Source organism: Dromaius novaehollandiae, chromosome 24, assembly GCF_036370855.1.
Source record: "Dromaius novaehollandiae isolate bDroNov1 chromosome 24, bDroNov1.hap1, whole genome shotgun sequence".
In the NCBI taxonomy this organism is placed as follows: domain Eukaryota; kingdom Metazoa; phylum Chordata; class Aves; order Casuariiformes; family Dromaiidae; genus Dromaius; species Dromaius novaehollandiae.
In genome coordinates, this window is record NC_088121.1 from 3952552 (window position 1) to 3977986 (window position 25435).

A 25435-nucleotide genomic window follows, 5' to 3' on the forward strand; every position below is an offset into this window, starting at 1 on the left:
CTCCTCCTTCTGTATCAGTATTATTATGACACCTCCTAGACAAGCTGGCATCTCTGAACATGAAAATAACTCATATTAATGAGAGTGAAGTACATGTTGCCTAGCAACAAAACATTGTAGAAGTCTTCATATGCTGAGCTGCAAAAGGCACTTAAGTTAATGGGGCTGCTTTTCGCTGTACTGTTGGGTCTTTGAACAAAGTGTTGCAGGGAGAAATATTTACACTCAGAAGAGGGAAATGTGGGTAGAATGCATCATTAGTGTGAAATCAGTGTGCAAAGAGAGCAGATGCCTTAGTTCTCCAGGTTAGAAGGGAAAGTCATGTGGGTTCCATGACCTAGTTTCTCTTGGGAAGGAGGCAGATCATTGCCCAGGGAGAAGAATCCTGTGTTCTGTGGGAGCAGCTGCTCTTCTCTGAGCTCTGTGTCCTGCATACCAGCTGTCAGAATCCATGAGATCTGGTGAATCAGTCCAAACCGGACAAATTATCTCTGGTAGAACAGCATAGTGTAGATGGCATAGAGAAATGAGTGAGCACAGGTTGAAGATGGCATATGATGACAACTAATGAAAATAGGATTGATAAATCTTGCTTCTCTGCTGGAAATCATCATGCCTGTTTTCCATGTGTGAAAAGGTTGAGGTTTGGTCTGTTTCTGGCCCCTTGTGGGACAGAGGCAGCAGCGGTGCAGACCGCTGATCATTGATCATTGAAAAGCACCTCTATCAGTTTACTCCCCCTTGCAGACTGCCCCAAAGATTGAGAACTTCTGGCTCTCAAGATACCAAGCTAACTGTCTTTCTCCTTATCAGCTGCCACTGGAGGTTTATGGCGTGTACTGCACTTTCTCCAAGTAATAGCGACGGATGAGCTTACTGGAATGAGGATTATTCATCGTTGGTGTTTATGGCTGCATCCTGCTAACGTACAGGGGTGTGCTCTGAGAGATGACTATGTCCAGGCTTTAGGATCTCGATAGAGGCATTGTGCTTCTCTTGATGCTTTCATTAGGCTCATTGGCATAGGTACCTTGGTCCTGAGGAGCACTGCCTTCTTAGAATCTCAATCTTTCTTTATCTGCAGGACTTCTCCTATGATGACTCAAAGATGGAGTTTAATGTTGATGCCCCCAATGGAGTGGTGATGGAAGGCTACCTCTTCAAGAGAGCTAGCAATGCTTTCAAGACATGGAATCGGTCAGTAATAACTCATATCCTATTTGATAACTGAGCCAAGGCTCTGAACATAGCTATTACTGGGATGCCTGCACAGGAATGCCTTTCACCTTTGGTAGGATCTCAGTAACTGTCATTGTCACTGGAAGGATTCCAAACTAAATAGTTAAGTGGGGTTGTTTTGATAGTTTCTGTATAAGGAGGTTTTTCTTTCAGGGGTGTTTTGCATGTAGACATGAGTTTGCTCTGTTCATGCTCTGAACATTCCAGACAAAAGTAAGCTCAGAACCTGAAGTCATATTAGTGTAACACTGCATCTGAGCAAATAAGTCCTCCTGAGAAAAGTAGTATATCCAGATAGATTAACTTAGCCAAGTTAGTGTGTTGATAAAGCTATGTGGTGTCAATTCAATTCAGAGTAGAAGAGAAATAAGCATCTGCCTGTAGAAGATCATTTAAATTGCCTAGCAGTGCAGTGCTTCTTAACTCCTATGTGCTGAACTTGTGAAGCCACTCACTGTGCAGTGTTCTGATGTTGGTATGTTAGAGACAATATTCAGTAAAAGAGCTGGTTGCTTTGTATTTTACATAAGTGGTTATTATTTTCCTGCACTAAAACGAACCTGCTTCTTTTTGCAAACTGGTATATTCCTCCCAGGCTGCATTATGAAATGAGTCAGCCCACGATTTGCTACATCTTAGTAAATGCTTGAAAACATGTCTGAGTGCCTTCCATAATGGAACAATGACCAGGTTCCATGCAGGGAAAATAGGACACAAAGCAGCTGGAGTCTTGCCCTAGGGAAGCTGTAAATTCATAACCATCAAGAGAAACATCTAACATAGGAGGACAGGCGCTGTTTTCAAGAGCTGCTAGAATCAAACTGATCTATTGTTGAAGGGAGAGAGATGTGAGTGTGGAAATATCAGCTGTAGGGAGCTGAGATGGCTCTTCTGTGTGCTGACCCTGCTCTTAGTCACTTATAAATATTTCAGCTGATGCGTCACTGGGAATGCCAGACTTGCATATGCCTCCTGCACTAGTCATGAGGCTCCACAGCTCTCAGAGACCTTGGGAAAGTGAAAGCAAAGAAGGTTTCATGTTCTTGCCTTGCTTGACACTTGTGTGTTTAGTTTTTCTTGAGTTAGTCAATGGATTTCATTTATGCTTGTGCAATTAAAAGAAGGATTCAAACCCTTGCAGTCAGTTTGTAATGCATGAAATCAATGCCTCTTTGACCCACATTTCCTCCTCTCACGTAACAGGGAAATGATACAGTGTTAGGAAATCCTGTGTTTGGCTATCAGATACTTTCAGAGTATACTCCACAGCAAGGTTGGAAATGTGGTAGCATTGGACTTTGGAATAAGCAAGCATTAAATGTTTCACTGAACAGTCCATGGTATGCACAGAAACTGCCCATATTTGGACAGACAAGAGACTTGAAATTGCTAGAGATCTATAAATTGGTTAGGTAAGTCATTTCTTCTCCCCAAACCTTGCCTGATACTAAGCATAGCATTTCCATCCCTCAGGCTCTCTGGTCCCTTGACACTTAAGTGCTATCTCTGCACTTTGAGGAACCAGAAGCCACAACACCAGCTACTGTGTGCATCAGGTGTTTGATTTCAGTGCTCACAAGCTGTTGCACCAGAATGTATCTTGACTGAATTTGTCAGCCTTTTAGGATACCCTACTTGGTGTTTTCTAAGCAAAGTATTGCCTCAGTCCTTGGTCTCTTGTATGGCGTATGGCTGCTTTCACTGCACACCACACATCTCTGCAGAGCAAAAGGTCATTCCAAAGTATGTCAGGGTAATGTCGAGACCTGTGCTTCAAAAGCTTGACTCTTGTAACAGATGAACAGTTCCAAGTAACTGCCTTTTCATCCTGGCTGCGAATTCAAGGGCTGCACCAAAGGGCACTTATCCTGGATGGAACATGACCTTCTGAGGCCTTCTGGTTTCCCTGACATCTGAAGTAATGCTAATGTGTCAAAGGCTCCAAGTTTTCCCTGTCCTTGACATCCCAGCTATCTTCCCTGTATCCTCCTACGTTCCACTTATCCATAGTCTGTATCCTCCTCACAGCCCTCGCTGTCCCTGCAGTCCCACCCACTCTCAGCAATATCTACCCACATCTCAGCCATTCACAGCTCCCATAACCTACTCATGTCACCTTCCTGGTGTTGCTCAGCTATTCACTGTTAACAACTGCCCCTTGCTGTGAGGGGGAAGGGGCAAGTGGAGAGAACAGCACAACCCACAGTTTAGGAGCTCAGGCTAAGAGCAAGCACCAGGCAGTGATGCCTGTTTTGGCCTGGCAGAACAGGAGAACAGGGCTACAAGAACTGGGAGCAGAAACAAAAACTTGAGATAAACCTTCTGCTCAGCTTTATGTGACAACAGAGCTCCTTGAGCATAGACTCCTGTCACAGCAGCTCAGAGAGATGCAGAACTAGATGAGTTCACAACTTGATCAAAAGGGGCTCCCACGTAGGTGGGATGGCCTCCAGTTACCTGTGTTCCCCTTCTCCACAGACAGAGTCCTTTATTGTTGTTGCCTTTTATCTCTGTTTAATTTCTCAGCAAAGATGATAATCTTGTCTCATTTCATTTTCCCAGGGAGCCCAGTTCCTTTGCAAACTGAGCATGTAATACATGTTGTAAATAACAACCTGCTCCAAGCCTTTTTGACTCTTTACGCTCAAGTTTTTCAGTACATTCTTCCTGAAGTCTAGCAGTGCTCACAGCTTTCATTGCCCTCCAAGAAGATAATCAGGTTGCTAAATCCTAGGCTGGATCCTGAAATGAGGAAACAACTCAAGGGCTTGGATTTAGCAGTGGAGATTAAGACACCAAGGAATTTTCTCTGCTATCAGCACCATGTGGACCTGCTGTCAGTTGTATTTTAGTGGAAGGCCAGTATCTGGTGGTCTGTTGCCCTGCCAAGAAGGTAGACTCCCTTCAGATAAAACTGTCCCTGCACTAGCCATAGACAACAGGATCCTTTACATTCAGTTTTGCCTCCATTAGACAATAATGGGTAGAGAGAGTTCCACGCAGTGAGTAGCATAGCCTAGATAAGCAGCAAGATGTGCAACCATTCACCTGATTTCCTCCAATGTTCTTTGTAGGGCTGCCAGCTAGCAGGGTTTTCTGAGATGGGTTTTTCTTTTTCCCTCCTGAAAAGCTCTTTGTGATACTGAGGAATTTCTGGGTTTCCCTGGGGCAGCGTGCTTGGAGGCACACTGCATCAGGCATGGCATGTGCAAGTAATCTAGCCTTTATAGTAAGTGTGAGATGTGCCCACTGTGCAGGTCTGTCCAGCCCTAACCAGTGTCCTACAGGTACTGGTTTTACTACCTGCACCAGGACCAATGCACATGCGCAGACTTCTGCCCTGGGAATCTAAGGCAGCAATATGGGACAGCCCTATTCCTCTTCTTTCCTTTCTTCCTTCCTTCTGTCTTCGTATACATTGACATATCTAGGACACTTGTCACCACAGCATCTCAATGCTAAAAGAAGTCATTCCTTAAGGCTGTAAATTCTGTGTTTATTCTCTGAAGGAGAGCACTGGAGAAGAGTGAACTTTTCTTACCACGTTAGTATTTTTCCTGCTTCCTGGAATAAATTACAGTCTTTGTAAATGCAGAAATATGCTGTTCTGCAGGGGAATGGGTGCTGCCTCTCCCCCTATAGCTCTGTTGCTGTTCATATGCTATGATCTCTCTCTCTCTCCCCTCTTTCTCTCTCTTTCCTCAGGAGGTGGTTCTCCATACAGAACAGCCAGCTGGTGTACCAGAAGAAGTTAAAGGTCAGTGAGGTGTCCCCACATGGCCCTGGCAGCTTACCCAACTTGTCTGATGTCCTTCTCTGCTGAGGACTTCTGCACTGTGTTGGGGGGAAGGAGGGATTAGGTCAGACTGACAGCAAGCCCATTCAGGCACTATTACACTCTGAAGCCAGGCTGTGCTGAGAACTGAGTGGCAATGGATGGTGTTTGCAGGGATCTAAGCATTGCTGCTTAGCAGAAGAAGTTGGTGAAGTCCCCAGTAAACCTGCCACTTCATCATGCTTTGATTCGATACAGCTGCTTCACATCGCACTAGAGTTATCCCATGGCAGGCTGGCTCTGTTCTTCCTGGACCCAGTATTTGCTGAACAGCAGGGCTTGGGGAAGAGTTTTCTGGCAAGCCAGATTATGACGCAGATTCAGAGAGCTGGACAAAACCACCTCTTCTCTCCCCTTCAGGATGTCCTCACAGTAGTGGTGGAAGACCTGCGGCTCTGTACTGTCAAGCCATGTGAAGATATAGAGAGGAGATTTTGCTTTGAGGTCGTCTCACCTACCAAGTAAGTTTGATAGTTTTCCCAGGCCATCCTCACAGTAGCTGGACTGTGCATGAAATTTCAACAGATAAGATTCAAGTAGATGCTGCCCTGGGCTCCTCAGTGTTGACAGGGAGATACTGTTGCCTGTACTCCAGAGTCCCTGTGAAGTTCAGCAGACATCAGCCAAGCCAGAAGTTAGGCCACCCAAACCTAATATATGCACAGGCAGTGAAGCTAGCAACGGTCAGCTTTTCAAAATAGCTAGCAAGTCTGCCTGGAGTTTTTGAAGAGGGAGCACCCCTATATTGCAAGTCTTACAAGATTATTTTCTGCCCTTTTTGCCTCTTAAATCAAAGCATTGCCCCCTTGGAAAGGCTATGCTGAGGATAAAATGGGACAGTTCTGTCCTGCCCCTCTGCTCTTCCCAACTGCTGCTTTCCCTTGCAGGAGCTGCATGCTACAGGCTGACTCAGAGAAGCTGCGTCAGGCCTGGATTCAGGCTGTTCAAGCTAGCATCGCTTCTGCTTACCGGGAGAGTCCTGACAGCTATTATATTGAAGTAAGTGAAGGGCTAAGGAAGATCCCCAATTGTGTCTCAGAGCCCTGATAGCAGGCTTTTGGGCTGATGGGTCCAATGTGGGTGGCTGGACCATTTGGAAATACTCTGCTGCTCTCAGGGTAGGGAATTGATGGCAGTGCTAGCTCAAAGGAATGACTGGTCACCAATCTAAGCCATGCTTACCAAGCTAGTTGGGGGAAAAAGCAAGGCTTTAAATTGGTGTTGTCCTGACATGTTCACCTTCTTGCCATGCCTCTCTGAGTTGCTGTTCCCTTGGAAATTATGTTCCCCTGCTTGCTCCCTGCAAGGCACCATGGCAGCAGGCATCTGAGGCTGTATGCGAAGTGATGCCTGCCCTCCTAGAGCAGGGAAAGGATGAAGCACCATCTCGTGGCAGATTTCAGTAGCACGTTAAAGTGATTTATTGTCCCTGTTGTTCCCATTCTTTCTCGACAGAGATTAATGAGGCTTTACGCTTTCCCTTCTTGGACTAGCACTAGTTCATTCCTCTTTGGCTAATGCTTCCTACCGATGCCTGAACTATGCAACGTTCTGATTCCTTCCACAATACTATGCAGATCCTAGAATCCTTTTCTCCCTGCAGAGGCTGGATCGGACTGCTTCCCCATCCACTAGCAGCATTGATTCTGCTACTGACTCTCGGGAGCGCAACATGAAAGGGGAGACCATCTTGCAGAGAGTTCAAAGCATCCCTGGGAATGATCAGTGCTGTGACTGTGGTCAGCCAGATCCCCGCTGGGCCAGTATCAACCTGGGCATTCTGCTGTGCATTGAGTGCTCTGGTATCCACAGGTACTGCATGCGTGTGTGCTCTGTGCTGCCACCTAGGGACATGGAATGTAAGCTCCTGGAATACAGATGGAGCCTCAATTATAGCTGACTATTATATTTGTACAGATAGATTCAGAAGTAACAGCTTGCTGCAGTACTTGTATGTGCAGGTACATCCATGTGTGCATATGTAAAACACTCCCTCTCTTTCCCGCACAGGTGCAGTAGTTGGTATTGGTAGCCCACATAGCAGAGAAAAGCACAGAGTCTAGCCCAAAGTGCAACCTAAACAGCCTGAATAGTAATCCTTTGGCTGTGGTGATAATATTTAGCACTTCTCATTTACAAAGCATTTTACAAAATTAAGCTTTGAAAGGCAGAGCAAGTATCTTTCTCCCTGATGCACTTCTAGCACTTACAAAAAGTTGAGTCATTGAAGCAGGAACGCTGGCTGTTGTTTCCCACTGTACTAGATTTTCATTATAACACAGAAAATTACCCCCACTGTCTCTGATTCTTCACTTTCTACACATGACAAATAATCCTTGTGCCTGCTTTCTATGTGTAAAATGTCATATGAGTGTACCCATGAGCATCAGCTCTATCAGCAAACTGAATTGCAGAAGCCTGCTCTCACCAACAGTGCACACTAGTGAGCCATCATAGACATACAGTGGTAATATGCACCTAAAGCAGTGAAACTCTTCTGCATCCTGTGTTTAATAACCAGGAAGACTTATTAAGGATTTAAAAAACAAGGAGAATAAAATGGGGTGATTCAGCAACAGATAGTACAGAAGAATATCTTATGGGAGGGGAATTGTTTTATATGAACATAAGCCTCTTTGCTGTAGGTATATATAGATATATGCATAAAAACTGTATTGATCTTTTTCATCTTATGATGCATGAGCAGTTTTGTTTTAAGGCCTGTAAACATTTCATTTTTTCTTCTTTTGGACAAATAGAAGTCTGGGTGTTCACTGTTCAAAGGTCCGATCTCTCACACTGGACTCCTGGGAGCCAGAGTTACTGAAAGTGAGTGTTGACTTTTAATGGTAGGAGTTAAAGGGTGGACATGGAGGGAGTCTTATTTGGTTGCTGGAGTAAATTGGAAGGTAACTTCTTATCTGACAGTTTCATTCTTTACCTGTTTCATTGCAGCTGATGTGCGAGCTGGGGAACAGCACTATGAATCAGATATATGAGGCACAGTGTGAGGAGCTGGGACTTAAGAAACCTACAGCAGGGAGCTCCAGGTGAGTCTGAGCATGTGCACTGATCCTCACAGCCCTGTGGAAAGGTATCCATCCCCCCCACCCCCCATTCCCCCATCCCCCCAGCCCACCCTCTACCCTGAGTTCTCTGGAAAGCCAGATTGCAAGTGTGGCTGGCACTTCAGTGAGGGCCCAAACTCTCATTCTCGTGGCCTAAATGGCTTGGGCATGGAAGGTACGTATACTTCAGCCCACTTCTGCATCTGGCCTGAGCTTGACACTCACAAAGAGGTGTGCCATTACCAGCCAGCAGTGTGATGAAATGTACTTGGGAGCCAGGGCTTACTGGGTTTACACCTGCTCTGAGACCTTGCAAATAGGTTTAGCTGAAGTACATGGTATGGCCTAGGCTTGAACATCCTGTTCCACTCTCAGCTACTTGCTTCACCTCCTAGTTCTGCTTTAAAGCGGGAAATATTTTGAGGCCTAAGAAGCTCTTCCTCCTTCATACAGTCCTCACTGGCTTTTAGAACTCAGAGCTATGTTGATAAAAATCGCCCAGAGCAACCTCATTTCCTTGTGGCTGTTTGCTTTAGGTGAGCCATGTGACCCTATACACAGCTTTATACTGTTCTCCCCTTAGGCAGGACAAGGAAACCTGGATCAAGGTGAAGTATGTGGAGAAGAAATTCCTGAAGAAGCTGCCAAATGGGGAGGCTCTGACAGAGAATGAGAGGAAACCTCGGCGCTGGTGTGTGAAGAAGTGCCAGAGGCACAACAGCACCACGAAAGCACCCACGACTCGAAGAAAGTACCGTCATGAAGCAGGAAGTGCATCACCAGCCACGTTATCGTCAGGTGGGGAACCTCCTTTGTCCCACTCCCCATATAGAGCTGTATTTGCCTGCCCACCACTCTTTGTAGATGTCTGCACAACTGCCCTAATAACATGTGCAGCCCTGTCTCTCTCCAGGGCCTGCAGCCTGACCGAGATGTAAACAAAAATGCTATTGTACAAACCTTCCTGACACAGGCCTTTAGAGCCATTTCCTAACATTTTTCATCTTTTTAAGGAAGTGCTTGTGGTTAAAGGAGATTATTACATTAGGTGACCCAACAGCTTCTAAATCAGCTAGGTTGCTTCCTTTGTATTGCTGCTTTTCGATAAGTTAAAAAGAACAAAAACAAAGAGAAACTTCTAACCTGCTCAGTTTATACTGGAGGCCATGCTCATGAAGTGTTCTGGCTGCCCAAAATGCTCTGGGTTGACTGTTGGCCTGCAGTGCACCATAGCCTATGGCCAGTTCTTTGTTACTGCTTAATAGTTTGTCTGAGGATGGTTATGGCACTGAACACATCTGGTATAGATCGGACATGCAAGTTCAGCCTGTGTAAATGCAGCTGCAGAACTGTTTGTCTCATTTTTTCATTTGCTTGTTTTTAACTGTGTATTTCAAAATCTGTCTGCATAAAATAGCAGCCACCCTGGAGCGGAAGTTCCGGCGAGATTCTCTCTTCTGCCCTGACGAGCTGGACTCTCTCTTCTCCTACTTTGACACTGGTGCTGGCTCGGGCCCACGCAGTAAGTAGAAAGAAAGCACCTCTGCTTCCGGCATGCTTTGCCTCCCACCTCTTCTAGGACATGCGCATTGCACCAGACCTGAAGGCAAGGTATGGGCCTTGCTGGAGAGGCAGCCAACTGATCAAATCACACATGCTGGGTAAATATTTCAGGAGAGTGATGAGGAGTTATTTGCACAAACTCCAACCCACTGCTCTTTAGTGCATTTGACTTAATATCCTATGCAGTCAGTTCCTCGTGTTTGCATTCTGGTGGATGGGATTTTTTTTCCCACATCTTTTAGTTCCAGCCTATGCATTCTATCAGCTTTTTCTGGTTTTGGTTTAGTTTTTTTTCTTTTTCCTTTTTTAGCAAGTCCTACTATGGACATTTTTTTTTTGTTTGTGACAATGAACTCCCCTCATATTCCGTCCACCTTCCTCTAGGTGCCAGCCACATCTCTATGCAGCATCCGCTAGCAGGTGGCCTGTGGAGTGGCAGTGGCATTGGTCCCGGTGGGAGCGGTACGCCGTTCCTCCTGGACGGAGGTAAGGTGACGCTCTGGCAGCCAGCAGCAGAAGAGACACCCAAATTTTACTTGTTTCAAGTAAAACTTCAGAGGCAGTTGTATATACATCTTCTCAAGCAAAGGATTGGGACTTATACAACCAGTCCCCTGGGGGAAAGGCAGGCTGGCAGGCTTTTGAAAGACAAAAAGCCTCATAGGGTTTCCAGCAATCGAGTTACTGCATCTTAAAGAAACAACTGTCCCTTAGATGAGATACAGAATCCATTCCTGTACGTGCAGATAGACCATCGCAAACAGGAAGTATGAGGCATTTACTTCAAATGCTCTGCATTTGTCACAGACTAGGAGCATGGTCCACTACTGCACTTCAGCTGAGGGGCAGCAAATTCTTAAAACTTGTTAACTCAATTGCTTGTGATTGTATGAGCTTACGAGAAGTATTTAAGGTTCTGTGTCAGCCCAGCAGAAAATCACAGGCTTTCCTTTTTCATGTTATCTCCTCTTGAAATCAACGAAGCATGTACTTTAGTGCTTGTCTGAATCAGTGCCTTAAAGGGTATTCTAGTTTCAAGCAATTCAGCATTAGTCAACTTGGTTGCAGGAATAAATACTTGGGTGATGCAAGGCTTCAGAGCTGCTCAGCAGCAGCCTTCTTCCTGCAGAAGAAAACAGGAATTTTTGGTTCAGTGGCAACAGAACTAGAATTTTTTTCACACATTAATACTTGTGTGCTGCGAGCCAGATTCTCCCTTTTTGCTTTTTCTGCAAACCTAGAGTACAGACATGTATCTCACTGGAGTTGCTCTTTATTTATGCTGACATAATGGACAGCAGAGCCTCACAATACAGAGTGTTTGCTTTCTACAAAAAGCAGCAGTGATTGTTCTGGCAGTGGATCCAAAAAAGATATACATGGTATATGCCACCTCGGACCTTCCCTGGGAGCTGCATTCACCCAATTATGAAGTTACCAAGCCCAATCCAAACACCTTATCTTTTGAATATTCACTACCTGTAATAAGCATTGGACAGTCTCCAGAATTCTTCAGTGAATGAATCTGAATAACAAAACAGCAGAAGAGAAGCAAAATCCCTCAAATTCTTAAGTCAGAAATAATCTTCTCCACTCCATCTCTAGCCAGGGTACTCACTGTCTTGAGTCTGGTCTCTAGTTTCTCTTGAAGATCTGCCATGCAGCTTGGTACAGGTCAATGCAAATGGAAGCTTTTGCCCAGCAAGCAACTAGGACTGGAACAACTGTGTGGTCTGTGGCATGAGTGAATGTACTGACAGAGCAGAGGATGTCTGCTTGTCTGTATCATGCCTGAGTCTGAGTGATATTATTACCATTAATTTTATGGATGTTTTATTTTTATACCAGAAGACTATTTGGGCTCCGTTTGTGAGGTGCTTGGGACATCTCACGCCTTCTGAGCGTGAGTGCACCATAAGAAGTGGATTAGTAGTAATTAACATGCTGCTTCAAATACTCATTCTTTCTATGAAATAAGTAGGAGGTCAGAAGGGTACTGCTTCATGATATATACTAAGGAAATTGTACATCATTGTATGAAAAACATACCAGTTGCTCTGAAAAATGATCTAGAGAACTAAAGATCTAGTTGGAACTAATTTAATGGATATAATGGAAATTTTCCATGAAGGTAGTACTGATTATTTTCTATTAATGTAGTACTGACAACATACAAGACTACTGACAAAGTGTTAGATGTCACATGTTCACATTAGGTCTGTTCTTGTATGGATATAAAAGTGTGGATCTGACAAGGATCTGATCTTACAAGGTTGGATCTACACTGATGTACCAGATTAGAATTGGCCCAAAATATTTAGTGCTAAATGATTTACCGTATGAATTAAATGAGATCATTTTTTCTCTTCATTTATATTTGTTTTTTTGCCATCAGTTTTTTACTGAAAATGGCATGTCTCTGAAATGATTTTACTGAAAGGCAGTAACATAGTGACCTGCTTTGTGGCTAGACTATGAGCCAGTTTTCTTCTCAGTGATGCAAATCACATTAAAGGTATTCAAGCTAGCAGCTGAACATCACTGAAATGTGTCCTTGTCCTGACTGCACTGGTAGAAAGTTGTTGGAGTGCCCAGCCTCAAAGTGAGATGCTGTGTGATGACTTTGAGACTGACTTTCTCATCGCTGAAGCTTAGAAGGATCTAATGTTCAATTCACGCTCTTTTGTGGATCTGGATTCCACTTTTAGGAGTGTTCAGATGTCACAGCAATTAGTGTGGGTTCATATTTTCCATAGATGATATCACTCTGCCAGAGAAGGAGGGGCCCTGGACATTTTTGTCCAGTATCCTCACATTTAATGTGAATCTGTTTTGGGGTGGGTTAATAAACTTCCTGCTTTTAAATGTGAGCCCCTGTGGAGGGTTGGCTGAAGCCCAGCAGCAGAGGTTGTCAGTCTGGCCCAATTGCAACAACACAGAGCAATCACAGTGCAAAGGGCCATGTCAGCACTCAGCACTGGTTTCTGTTGTAATTTTATTTCCTGTGGCTTTTGAACAGTGTGGAAGGATTAGTTGTGAGCCATGATTTGAGGACCAGTGATTCAGAGAGACTGTTCTTTATCTAGACTCAAGCTGTAGGTGCTCTGAAGATGTCTATAGGCAGCCTTTACGGATAAGATGTCCTGTTCTGCTATGGTTTTCCAGACTGACATCTTTAGTTCTTGCAGGCTTCCCTGCTGCTACTCTTTGCCAAGGCTACTCAGCTCATATTTTCAGAAATATGTTGCCAGGTACAACCTGGCTTATTTTTCTTTCTAAACACAGTGATTTGAGCCTGCCTTGGTGTAGGCACTCAGGGCTTCAACCTTTGAGTGCTGGGAAGGGAAAGAGAAGGATGCTTCCTAACCCTGACAGTCATGGTCAAGATAAATGCAGCAGGAAGCTGAGCCCAGCCAGAGTTCCCAAGGGGGTAGGGCATCCATCAGGACGGAGGTGATGTGCTGTCCCTGCTCTGACAGGGGCAAGTCCCACACGTGCTTCTTTCTTTTCTGTCATCTTTTCTCCTCTGTTTTTTTGATTGTTGTACAAAGTTGCTCTGCCACTGACACACTGTGTCCTTGGTCAAGTTGCCTCATCTCTTTGCGACTCCATTTCTTGTATGTAATCAGCAGCTTTGTAACATTCGCCACCCTAGCATGGAAGATGGGAAGCACACTGGGGAAAGGGAGTGGACGTCTGTGGAGGTGAATCAGCCAGTGGACGATGCCTGAAGAGTTCGATATGAGATATTTACTATTAATATTACTTGGCCCAGTCATGGGCAATAATCTGCCACAAGGGTGATGTGTTAGCACATGGCCCAGTGACAACTGAAAAGCTCTGAGAGAGCTCAAACAGAGGGGGAACTGGGATTATTATTGGTAAAAGCAGAGGGGTGTCTTTATTTGCTTATGACACTGTATAACCTGCTGCAAAGCTGTCTCTGCTGCTGCTCTGCTCCAGTCTACTTCACAGCGTCCCTCGTAGATTGCGGCAAGTGCTGTTCTCAGCAGTCCATAGTGCCATGGCAATGATGGCGCATCCCTATGTGAAGGGAAGTGTAAGGCCATGGACACCATAAGGCTTTGCAGTTTTTCCTTGAAGTTTTATTGAGTGGGGCTAAATGGGGTAGCAGTGCCCTTCTGCCCTGTCAGTAGTGCCTTGTGCAATGTGTGTGAGACATTCTGCACAGCCCTTCCCCTCTGTGGTCTCACCTGTGCCTGATGCTGGGTTGCCTGCATATTAAAATGATCTTTGTTTGTCTTCTGTTGGCCCTGCAGGTCTGAGCAGTGACAGTGGGCTTGGAGGCAGCACAGATGGCAGCACTGATATTCTGGTGTTTGGCTCAGTGGTGGACAGTGTGACAGAGGAAGGTGAGTGTCACATACAGGCTGCTGATGGAAATGTGGGGAGGCAGCTAGGGTGAAGGCAGGACAGATGGTCAGGCCCATCTCATGCCAAGAACAACAGGGATCACAGGAAATTGGAAATGCCAACCTTTTGGGTCATGTCTCCCCATCCCTTTCTCTCAGAGTGTGAGGTGTCGGAAGAGTCAAGCGGTGAGGCGGAGATCGAACAGGAAGCATCAGATTTGGAGGACCTGAGGGAGCTTCATCCTGGCTTGTTGATCTACAAGGCAGCACAAGCTCGAAATCTGCCTCTCATGGCAGAAGCACTGGCACGTGGTGCTGAGGTCAACTGGGTGAATGATGAAGATGAAAACAAAACTCCTCTGATTCAAGCTGTGATGGGGGTAGGTTGTGCTGGTGGCTGTGGCTGGGAGGCTGTATTTGGGAGTGTGAGGGTTTGAGCCCAGTTCAGAGTGCACTAACGATGCGCATGGTACATGCTTATGTCCCCTCTCAATACTGCTGGCTGAATTCACTTAGAAATTCCCCTTTACCTTCTCAGGGTTCTTTGATAGCCTGTGAATTCCTGCTGCAGAATGGAGCAGATGTTAACCAAAGAGATATCCAGGGCCGGGCTCCCTTGCACCATGCTACATATCTGGGACATACTGGGTAGGTTCCTTTACACACTGCTTTGACATGCTCTGTCACTGTGGGATGGAGATGCAGGGTTAACATGAAGAGTCAAGAGGGGCCAAGGGAGCTGGGTTTTGGTGAACTGGTTATTTGCAAAGCATCCTTTTTTATAGCTTGCGTCAACAGCTTGTTGATGTGCTAAGGTAATTGCCCCCACGATGATAGGTGGGGGTAAATGGAACCCTGTTGGCAAATTCCTTTCTCCACTCCAGCACAATCATTCCTGTTTTAGACCAGTATAAGAGAAAAGAGAAGTAAAACCAATCTATGAGCTCTCTAAGGATTATGGAGCTATACAGGTGATCCCCTGTCCTGGGCTTCTGCGAAGGCCCAAATTCTCTCCCCTGTGACCTTTCTCCCAGCCTAGGGCATGTGCGCCAGGGCAGCCACTCTGGATAAGAACCTTTGACACCAGAGCAAGTGGAAGGAGCTGTGAGTTTCAGACCTGCTTTTCACAACTCCTTGCAGATCTCCATGAGTAGATTGGGCAGCTCTAGTAGGTTTTCATCCCAAAAAGCACTTCAGAGGGGATCCTTCCCAGGCAAGGAGAGCTGTGCTTGCCCAGGGAAGGACAGTGCCTTCTGCCAGCACCAGTACGAGGGTTGTGGAGCTTGGATTTCTGCTCTGATGGTCTTTTCTTTCCCTTCATCAGTCAGGTCTGCTTGTTCCTGAAGCGAGGGGCAAATCAGCATGCAGTGGATGGAGACGGGCAGGACCCGCTCAGTATTGCAGTCCAGGCAGCCAATGCAGATATAGTTACCTTGTAAGTGCAGCCGTGACTTCCTGGTGCCTGAATGCAGGAACACTGCCTGAAAATAGCCAACAGGAAGGAATAACCAAACCTCTTTCCCTTCTCTTCGTCTGTTTCACTCTAGGCTGCGTCTGGCTCGAATGAATGAGGAAATGCGAGAAGCAGAGGGCCCCTTCGGACAACCAGGTCAATACCCCAGCAACAGCCCTACTGAGCTCCAGTACAGGAAGTGTATACAGGAGTTCATCAGCCTTAATATAGATGAGTGTTAGTGACAACTCCCTCACCTCCCCTTTGCCATCTTGAAGTTGGGCTGGATTTCTAGAAGCCTTGTGAGCCCCACCCTTGGTATATTGGTGTTTCTTGCAGATTGGTCTGTTTTTAATGCCTGCGCATATAGGTTGAGATCCACACAGGAAGGAGAACCTTTCCTGTTACCGTAAAGTTACCATGCTTGACTACTGGATAGCTGATCTCATGTAGGAGAGTCTTAGGGCATAAACACAGACCATGGCATGTGGGCTTGTATGTGTGATAAGTATGCAAGACCAGAGTTTAGCATTAAAGAAACAAAATTAAAAAGCAGAAAAGAGAAGAAAAGGAAACTCTGTATCACCAGGAGATATACACCAACAATATGATCAGACAAACCCGTCATGTTTCTGCTGCAGTGTAGTTACTATGCACTGAATTCTTGTCTGAACAGTTTGCTTGGAAGGAATTCTGACATGGGGCCCTCCTGGCAGCATGACCAGCAGCCTGGGGCTGTTGCAACATGCAGAAGCTGCTGGGGCCAGTTTAGAAAACTGAACTATGACTTCTAAGCCAGGAACAGGCTGTTTGGTGGGGCCTTTGCTCCAGAAGGCACAACAGAAGGGGTAGGATTGAGAGCGATGGCTACCCACCTTACATGCTCTCAGGACTATACCAGCCACGCTTCCTTTTTTTGGGGGGCCCTTGGTGGCTAGCTGGTCAAAGCCATAGCTCACATGCTTCCTGAGCTGAGATGTGATCAGCACATTGTTATCGAAGCAGCAGTGCTAACTTTTTGAGGCTGGGAGAAGCTTGTCGCTGGCGATGGGCCTTGTGTCAGGGAATAAAAGCCAAGTCCAATTCCCAATGCCTAAATGGCTGCCTGAAAGATGCAATTTGAGTTTGGTTTGGTTTGTTTCCTGATCACTTCAGATTTCTGACTTAGCATCTCTGTGGAGATTTCTACTTGCATGTTTATCTCCTCCATGTGTAACCCTGCATGCTGAAACATATGAATAGATCATCTCAGCAGCTGGTCCAGGGACTCTGGAGTATCCTGATTCCAGTGACCAGCAGAATCTTCTTTGTTTCCTTCTTGTATTATTCTTTGCTGAAGTAGGGGAACGTGTTTCTACTCAGAGCACTTTGTTGCTATTTTTATAGTCTGTGTTTTGGGTAGCTGTACACAGCTGTACAGCTGCACAGTAGCTGTGCAGAGATGCTGCAACCATGCAGTCCTCTCTTGGGAGGACTCACAGAGCATGCATACCACTGGCAGATTACCCTTGGGCTGGTAATTTGGATGCCAAGCTGAGATGTGCTCCCATAAGAGTCCCTTCTGAATGCCTTCAACTGCTGTTGACATCAGAGCTCTTCTTGGCTCCTGGAGGGCAGTCTGCAACTGGTATTTATTCCTGCTTGGGCTGCTGGCTCTGGGGGCTGGGCCACAGCGCCTTACAGGAAGTGCTGGGATCTTGAGGGATCAGGATCTTGCAAGCAACACAGGTTATGAGGCAGAATTCCCAGTCCCTCTATGTTATATCAGTAGTGATATAGCCATTTTTCATCCAGTACATGTTTGGCTCCTTTACTTTTTTTATACTAGTTGCTATCATGCTGCAGCCCTTAGTGGATTAGACTACTCTGTGGTTTATTTCTATTGATGTAATTCTGCCTTCAGATGCTGAACCAACAGAACTCAGAGTCCATCCACATGTCTAAAAATGGAACAGTAGAGAAACTCCACTTGGACTCTGTTAGTGTGTCCTCTTAGTTCAAGGGAGAGTCCCTGCTTCCTCAGGGAAGCACTGCCCCAGATTTTGCTGCAGACAGACCACAACTTTCTGTCTGTGCCATCTGGTTCTTGAACTCTGTCTTGGCCTTTTGGCTTTCTCATGCCTTTTCCCTTTGGAGCTGAGTTCTGATCTCAGTTCCAATTGTCATGAATCTGGAATAGTCCTAGTGACTGTGCTGAAATTGCTCCAGATCACTGGCAGTACAGAATCTGGCCTCAGGGCCTTTATTTCTTCCCAAAATAGTAAACAATCTCCTTCCACCAGAATTAGAAAATCAAAATTAATGAGCTCAGCCCTATCAGCCTTTTCACCTTCGGCAATGCCTTTCATTGCATCTTCTCCACCACTCCACTCTTTCTGAGGCCCTAGGTGACAGATATGGTATCATTGCTCTGTACCCAGCGTGCTGCTGGGTACCGGCATAACCCTGCTCTTAACCGTGATAATTTAGGACACTAGTGGGTTGGAAGGGAAGTGTACCATGCAAACTTGCATTCTCCCTTCCTACCTGTTTGGTGCCTGGCCGTGAAACTCTCTGGCAGTCTTTAACCAGGCAGTACTCCCTCTGAACTCTTCTCTGAGTAAAAGCTATAGGATGTGACCTTAATATTTGGCAGATCATTTAGTCTGTATTCATATTGTGTTCAGCAATGGCACCATCAGGAGTGATGCAGAACTGCATGCAGGATTAAAGTGTGGTGTAAACATTGCCATTGCTAGAATTCAGTTCCAGAGGAATTTTAAGATGTATAAATGTATAGTACAGATAACAGTCTCTTTGTGAGTTGGGACGATGTTCTAATTGTAGCTCCCACATATGTGACTGGAGTCATATCACTGAATGGAGGGGGCTGACTGCAGGCATGCATCCATATAAGTGTTTCTAAATGTAGGCAGGCATGCATAGGAGATGTGGCCTGCAGGGCTGCTACATGATCTCTTTCAATGTGCGTTTACTATGCCCTGAGCTAAAGTTCTTTCTCCCTGAAACTGGTGTGAGGTTATAGTCAGTATCACTGCCCACTCAGTGTTTCCTGCACCAGATCACAGAAAGTGACTGCCATACATTTTCATGGAGCCTGGTCTTTCAGTCCTTTGCATTGGACTTTGTCTTCTTTCTGGTCAAAGTTGCCCCAAGTTCAAATGGGCTCTTCCACTGAGCAGAGGGGTCCCTTTCACTTGTGTGTCACTTCCTTGTTTGACATCCCTCCCTTGTGAGTCAAGCCTGCTCACTGCAGTCAGTGGTAATGCTGCTATCAGTCTGAGTGGCGTCAGGAGCAAATCCCTAGTCTTACAAATTAGCTGTGTGAAATGCCCTCTGCAGAGGCATTGCTCTGCAGAGCTCAGACAACAAGGTTGGATGCTATCGCTCAGTGAAATGAGATGTGGTGAGCATACTGGCAGTATAGCAAAGCCTTGAAACGTGTGTCTACCTTCAGCAAGACTGGTGTGTGATTATGGTTAAACAGTGAGAGTCACCCTGAAGCATCCAGATTAACATTTAGCATGCTCAGTACAGGACAGGAACCAATATGCAGCCAAGAATTGGCTGTGTTCCCTGGGTTAGGAACTGAGACACCCTTCTGTAGTGAATTCTCCTTGATAATCCTATCCCCTTTTATACTGATCTGCATCAGTTTAGACATCTGTCAGTACTGATGTGGTTCCCATCAAGTTGTGCCCTTCCCTAGAAAAAGACCACACTGAATCAGAACTGGCATCTTTTAGGATACTTCAGAGATATTGAAAGTGAAATAAATGTTTCACCACCACTATGTTCCTATTCTGTGTTAACGACCTCTGGTGTGGCGGTTGTCTAACAACTTTTTTTCTCATGCATAGCAACTTAAAACACCCCAATTGGTTTTCCAGTTTCTTATGAGAAGTTAGAAATGTGACTGATCCTTTCTATAAGCCAATGAGAACTGGAGGCAAGGCTTCCACTTTGGGCCATTTTATTTCACAGTCAGCATTAGTGACTCATGAAAACAATATAAAAATCATGTATAGTTTGGTGCATTGAAGCTCAGACTCTTTCACTGCTGAAGTACATGCATTTAAAGCATATGTAAATACTAATGCAAAAAGCAGTGTCTTGCAAGACAATTTATTTAATATGTATTGGTACTTTATTTAGATTCAATGTATAAAAGAATTTTGTGCACTTTTCCTACTTGCAGTATTGGGGGGGGGGTATGTTCTTCTGTTATGGATTTTGTGCTGACTTTTTTAATCAGTGAAATTGTTAAGTATTTAATTTATTATTGATATGCCCAGAGGACTAGTGCAATTTTTATTCAATGCATTTGGCTGTATTTAATGTCAGGATTTTGTTTTTTGGTAACATTGTTAGGGAATTTTTTTCAAAATCTGTTTGTTCCCCTCCAACTTTCCTTCCCCATCCCCCTATTTTTCTCTTCTATTTTCATGATACAGATCATAAGGCATTAAATGCATCTAGTCTGAAAAATAATAGAACACTTTAGTACATCCTGCAGTTTCTAAAACAAAGTTCTCTGGGAAAAAATATGCTAAGGAGGTGCTTCTCAATGTTTTCTGGGTTGATTTGTATTTTTGGATTGGGTGTGTGTGTGTGTGTGTGCGCGCGCGTGCATGTGCTTACAGATTTGGAGTGGGGGGAATGGGGAAGTTGTACATAAAGTTTGTCTTCAGTGAAGTAGCCAACCAGGCTACAGGGAAGATTAGATATAAACACTGGCTTTTTTCTTTTTTGAAGTACAGTTGTATTTGTGTTGTACAATCCTATTTGAAATATCTAATGCCAAAACTTTTTTTCTTTCTCTGTTTTGAAAGAGTGCATATGTTATCTATATGAGATTTATCTTTTGTCTAGAAAGCAATGTGCCAGGCATTATCAAAATATGGATGGACCCAAACCATTGCCTCAGACTTGCAGATTCTTTTATCTTCTGAGTTTGAGATCTAGGTCAATATTTACGTACCTGTCCCAGATTTTGAGTCAGCTCAAACCCTGTAACTAAGTTCCTGGACCAGGTAGCCTAGGTTTGAAAGTTTTAGGGTCTGGCACATGTCTCTGATTTCATATGGGAAAAGTTCAGGTTGCTGGCAAGTTGAGATGATACCTCTGTATTCCCACTTCCACATGTCATCCAGAACAGTCTCAGGTTATTTTAATATTGTGGTCTCTGGGATGGTCTCTGCAATGTGAAATTTCTTTGAGCAGTCTAGAGAAGAAACATGAAATTGGAAGAATGGATGAGTGTAAAGAACAAGATTTGACAAGCCGAGACTGTGATGAGCATAAGGTAGATCAACAGCATCTCGGATCAGCAAAAATGACCATTATTTATGCAAGAGGGAAAACAGGATCTCCTAAAGAAATATGCTGATCAGCAGACTGTCCAATGGCCACAATACAACTGTTGTCTACTGCTGGCTAGATTACCCGTGAGGCCACTTCTGTCTTGTCGCTGCCTGAGCATTAATGCTTTCAACCAAAGACAAAATGGAATGAATGGACTAAATGTGATACTAAACAATTGGTCAGCTGAAGACAAACTGTTCTGCAAGTGTGCATGTGTGAGTGTGTGTGCTGCTGCAATAATGGTGGGGGTGGGGGAGGAGGAGACTGAAGAGGAGAAGGGAGAGTGGGAGTTTGAACGAGCAAGATTTTTTTTAAAGAGATACCAAAATATAGAGTGCTGTTTCCGTAGGAATGTGATTCATATCACAATCTGCCCGCTGGTTCCTCACCCTGGTAGGGAAGCTGGGCTGAGGTTCCTCTCTTCTAAGCTTTATACCCAGCATTGTGTTAATGGGAAGATAGGGCAGCTGGATATTTATGTAAAGTGAATGAGGGACAGGGTGGGGGTAGCAGTCAGCATGGACAGTTTCCAGGGCACTAAGAGGACCACGTGTGTTCCTAGTGCAGGAGCTGAGATGGCTAAGAGGTGGTAGCTGAGCTAGGAGCATCCCCTCTGCAAACACATCTCAGCTTTTAAGCAGCTTCCTTGCAGTCAGGAGAATGAAGGAGCATGTTTAGCTTGTACCTCCTTGTGCTCCACCTGGTCACTTATTGGAAGTGGCTAGGCGGTTACCTTCAGATGCTTTGACCCCCATCTCTACTGACTCCTTTCAGTTGACTTCCATCCATCACATCCCTCCAATGGCATAAGAATGCTAGTGTGGATTCCCCATCCTGGGAGCCCTCTCTGAGAGACCCGTGGCCATTGAGTCACAGGGAGAGAGTAAGCCTTTCTCACCATAGGGTGACATAAGATGGCAGCCTGGAGTGAAAGCCTTTGAACTGAAAAACAAAGCTGTCCTAGCCAAGGCTCCCATACCTTCCTATTTAAACAGCACAGAAAGAAGTTATTTAGGAAGTCAAAGCTGCTAGATGTGGTTGATTAATATGGCTCCATTACATGCTGAATGGCTGGGGCTGCTGTATGAGGGGCTGACACCTGCTGTAAATATGCTGTAATGTATTAACCTCCTTCACTTGCCTGCTTTCAGTACAGCTTTGGAACACATTTTTTAATTCTCCCTCTCCCTACACAGCCTGTACTGACTGTAACTATGGAACAAGATATTCTGTATGTTATTATCTTTGTACAATTTTAAAACTGTTGCTGTGGTGTCTGCCTTTTTTCTCCCTTTCTCTTCTATTGTCTCTTGAAACACTGTTAATAAAAATCTAGATAAACTCCTCCTCTCCTTCTGCTTTGGCTTATTTTATTTGGATAGGGCTTCTTGCCTTGTTGCCTGTATTAACTGGATCTAGAACACTGTCCCCTTTTAACCTGTTTTCCTTTTCCTCTGCAGCCCATAGTTTTAATTTATGTCAATGAATAGACTGAAATGGCACATGACTATTCTGCATTTTTAGTTGGGTTTCTGTGACACTGTCTTGTGACAATATGATTTCAACATGCTTGGGAAGAAGGCTGGGGTAAAGCGGATGGGCTCAAATCACCCCACCCTCTCCTGCTGTATACATATGTCTCTTTAGAGTATCTGAATCAGTTAATGCTTGGTATGTTTACAACTCTGCAGATGACTGGTCTAGTAAAACAAGACCTTGCACTAGATGAAAATATCCCTCTTTTGCAGATGGACCAACAATTCCAGTTTCCCAGTGCACTCTTTCCCTCATTGTTTCCTTTCATCCTATATGCTTGTGGCAGAAAATAAAAAGAAGAAAGACTATCCTGGCATCATGATTTCTATCACACTAGTGTGGAAAACATGCAGAAAAGAAGTGGCAGAATAACCTGTGTTTCCCCTTGGAGGGAAAAACAGACCCCCACAAATAGGAATAAATGAATCGGAGTAGGCTTGTGAATTCAGTGAAGGAATTAAATAGGAAGGATACTTTGAAATCAGAAGGAGCATTGTAGTCATTTAACACCTCTATGGAAGGAGAACTCCATAATCTTACAGCAAGAGTAAAAGGTGTTGTGCCCACTCCTGGCCCTCTTACTGACTGTCTGTGCCAGCCCTTTGTTTTACTGCATTTCTTTTTCCTGATTAAAATGGAGGCGTTAGCCCCACCCAACCTCACAAGGGTAAGTGTATTGAAGACTGAAATGCCATGGTGCTTATGAAAACCCAGATCCACAAAAGGCTCTTTTTTTAAATTACTGAGCAATAAATGCTTAAATATCTTCAAAAATCTAGGGCCAATGCTTTGCCACAGTAGTAGGGTTCTCATAACTGGAGTTGGCTGCTGCAGAGTGTTACCAGAACTGATAACTTATCAGTTTGCAGGAGGGTTAATGATCTCATTGAACAAGGATATATTTGTGGTTTTATATACATGGTTTGGTTACTGTACTGCTATCTTGGAGGATCACAATCACATGCATTTTCCTGCCAAGTGTACATGCTCTCTATCATTTCACTGCTAGTTTTGGGTCATTTTACTCAGTGTATACTGTGCTGGATAGAGAAAGCCATGTTTAGTGGTCTGTTTGGGCATAAAAGCAAGGCTTATTATAGTAAAGCTTATCACTGGCAAAGCATTGTGCTAATCTGTTTGGACTGCTTCTGGGGTCTAGCTGGCCTATCTGAGACAAACTCAGCTATCTCATAATAGTCATGCTTTGTCTTGTGCCAAGTAGTCATAGCTTTGCAATCCTTTACAATGCTGCAGTTACTTCATTTTTAGTTGCAGGATATGCATCCTTGCAGATGGAAATTACCACTTCATGGTTTATTTGCAGGGCTTCTGAAAAGCTGTCTTGCATGGTGTAGAAGACTGTTGAGTTAAATCCGTTGTGAGAACTCTGCTCTCTCTTCAAAAACGTTCATTATTGGTTCCCATCAGAGACAGGGCAAAACTCTGAATCAGTCTCTGCTCTGTTTTGACATGACAGCTTCAGTGTTAGGTTGATAACAGAATGTTGTTTTTTTGAGATTACTGTTGGAGTGAGTTCTGCCTGGAAGTCACCACTCTTTGGTCTGCCCTAGCTCTGCTAAAGGTGAGCAGAGAAGCCATGACTCCTTTGTACCCCATGAATGCCATGGCCACATGTGTGGGAAGCACAATCATTTACACTACTTGGCACATGTGTAAATCACGCTACACACAGTGCAGATCAAGGGTATGTAACCCAGCCCTAAACTTGTGAGTACTGAAGGAAGAGACACTACTGAAAGTAATTTGCCATGCTTCTGTGCCCCCACCAAGACAGGATACAAAACAACCAGCTTAGATTTGCAGGACTGAAGAAAGAGTTTGAGAGCTTTTTTCCCTATAGGTGACCTTTCATCAGCAGACCCACAGTGCCAGATCATGTGAATACTCTGCCCACTACAGAATGTGATCTTGAGTGATACCAACATATTTATGTGCTGTGGGAGCACACTTACAATCAGCTACCACAGTTCAGTAGATAAACTGTGACTCACTGCACTTGGTAACCCTACCTCTTTCAAGTATATGCCTAAAATTTGAATGATGATTCTCTTATCCACCTGAAGGTTTGCATTGCCCTGAGTCTTGGCATAAGAACAGCTCTTGAAGCTGCTCTAAATTAAAGCCAGCTATGGTGCTTCAGAAACTACATGCCAGCTAAGCATAGCTAGAGCTGAGCATAGCTCTATGGTCATTCCACTGGTTCTGGAACTAAATGGGGAGCAAGGAGGAGAGATAGGGGCATCTGCATTGTCTCTACACCAGAGGAGAGCTCCATGTGCTGGGAGAGAGGAGTTCTTGGCCAGTCAGGTCTGGCTGTGTTCTAGCCTCACAGAGATTTCTGGAAAAGGCAAGCAAATTGCAAATGGGAAATTGGCTCCTTACACCTGCGACTGAATCGTGGGAATAACTCAGTACTGAGCAGAGCATGCATTTACTGTGACAGTGTTCTTCTCTTAAACAAATAAAGAATAAATGCTAATGCCAGAGAGAGGAAACTAGAATTTCACACTGGTGGCTGCATGGAATGATTGTTTTACGAGTGAGCCTAAGGTGTGATGCTCTGCAGTGCAGTCCATCACTTTCAGAAACCCAGTCCTGAACCATGGTGCCTGTTCAAACAGCACTCTTCCTGTCTCTGTCAATCTGTTTCTCTGCCTTTCACATCAGCCTCTGTACTTGAACACTCAGCTTTGCAAAACACTGCCCTGCTGCAGAAGGACTCAACTTTCTCTCAAAAGTTCTTCCCATTTCAGCTCCAAGCACTCAGTCAGCTCAGCACTTACCCATGGCTCCCAGGAATGCTTGACAATTTATCAGAAGACTCATTCCAAATGAACCCTGGAGAGATGACTTTTTGTTTTCCTCATAGAAAAAAATATTTTTTTCTGTATAGTGTATATGGATGACATTTTTTTCTTCCCCAGAAAGGGAGTATACAGGAGTGCATTTACTGAGGGAGGATGGGAAGGCATGGATGGTGGAG

General features: G+C 44.7%; 1 protein-coding gene across 6 annotated transcripts in view; it reads left to right on the forward strand.

The window, feature by feature from the left end:
* The window catches only part of ACAP3 (ArfGAP with coiled-coil, ankyrin repeat and PH domains 3), a 114051-nt gene that overhangs the window by 85264 nt on the left and 3352 nt on the right, over nt 1-25435 (forward strand). For 4 of the 6 annotated variants that reach the window (XM_064525475.1, XM_064525476.1, XM_026100627.2 and 1 more), the window contains 15 exons: nt 1085-1197; nt 4945-4996; nt 5435-5535; nt 5962-6073; nt 6678-6886; nt 7834-7903; nt 8030-8124; nt 8726-8940; nt 9560-9664; nt 10090-10191; nt 13986-14078; nt 14238-14458; nt 14617-14726; nt 15403-15513; nt 15626-15687. In XM_064525475.1, the coding sequence (XP_064381545.1) occupies nt 1085-1197; nt 4945-4996; nt 5435-5535; nt 5962-6073; nt 6678-6886; nt 7834-7903; nt 8030-8124; nt 8726-8940; nt 9560-9664; nt 10090-10191; nt 13986-14078; nt 14238-14458; nt 14617-14726; nt 15403-15513; nt 15626-15687 (1771 nt within the window). Of the gene's footprint in view, nt 1-1084; nt 1198-4944; nt 4997-5434; nt 5536-5961; nt 6074-6677; nt 6887-7833; nt 7904-8029; nt 8125-8725; nt 8941-9559; nt 9665-10089; nt 10192-13985; nt 14079-14237; nt 14459-14616; nt 14727-15402; nt 15514-15625; nt 15769-25435 lie in introns of all 6 variants that reach the window. The other 2 variants (XM_026100629.2, XM_026100633.2) reach the window with 2 other exon arrangements.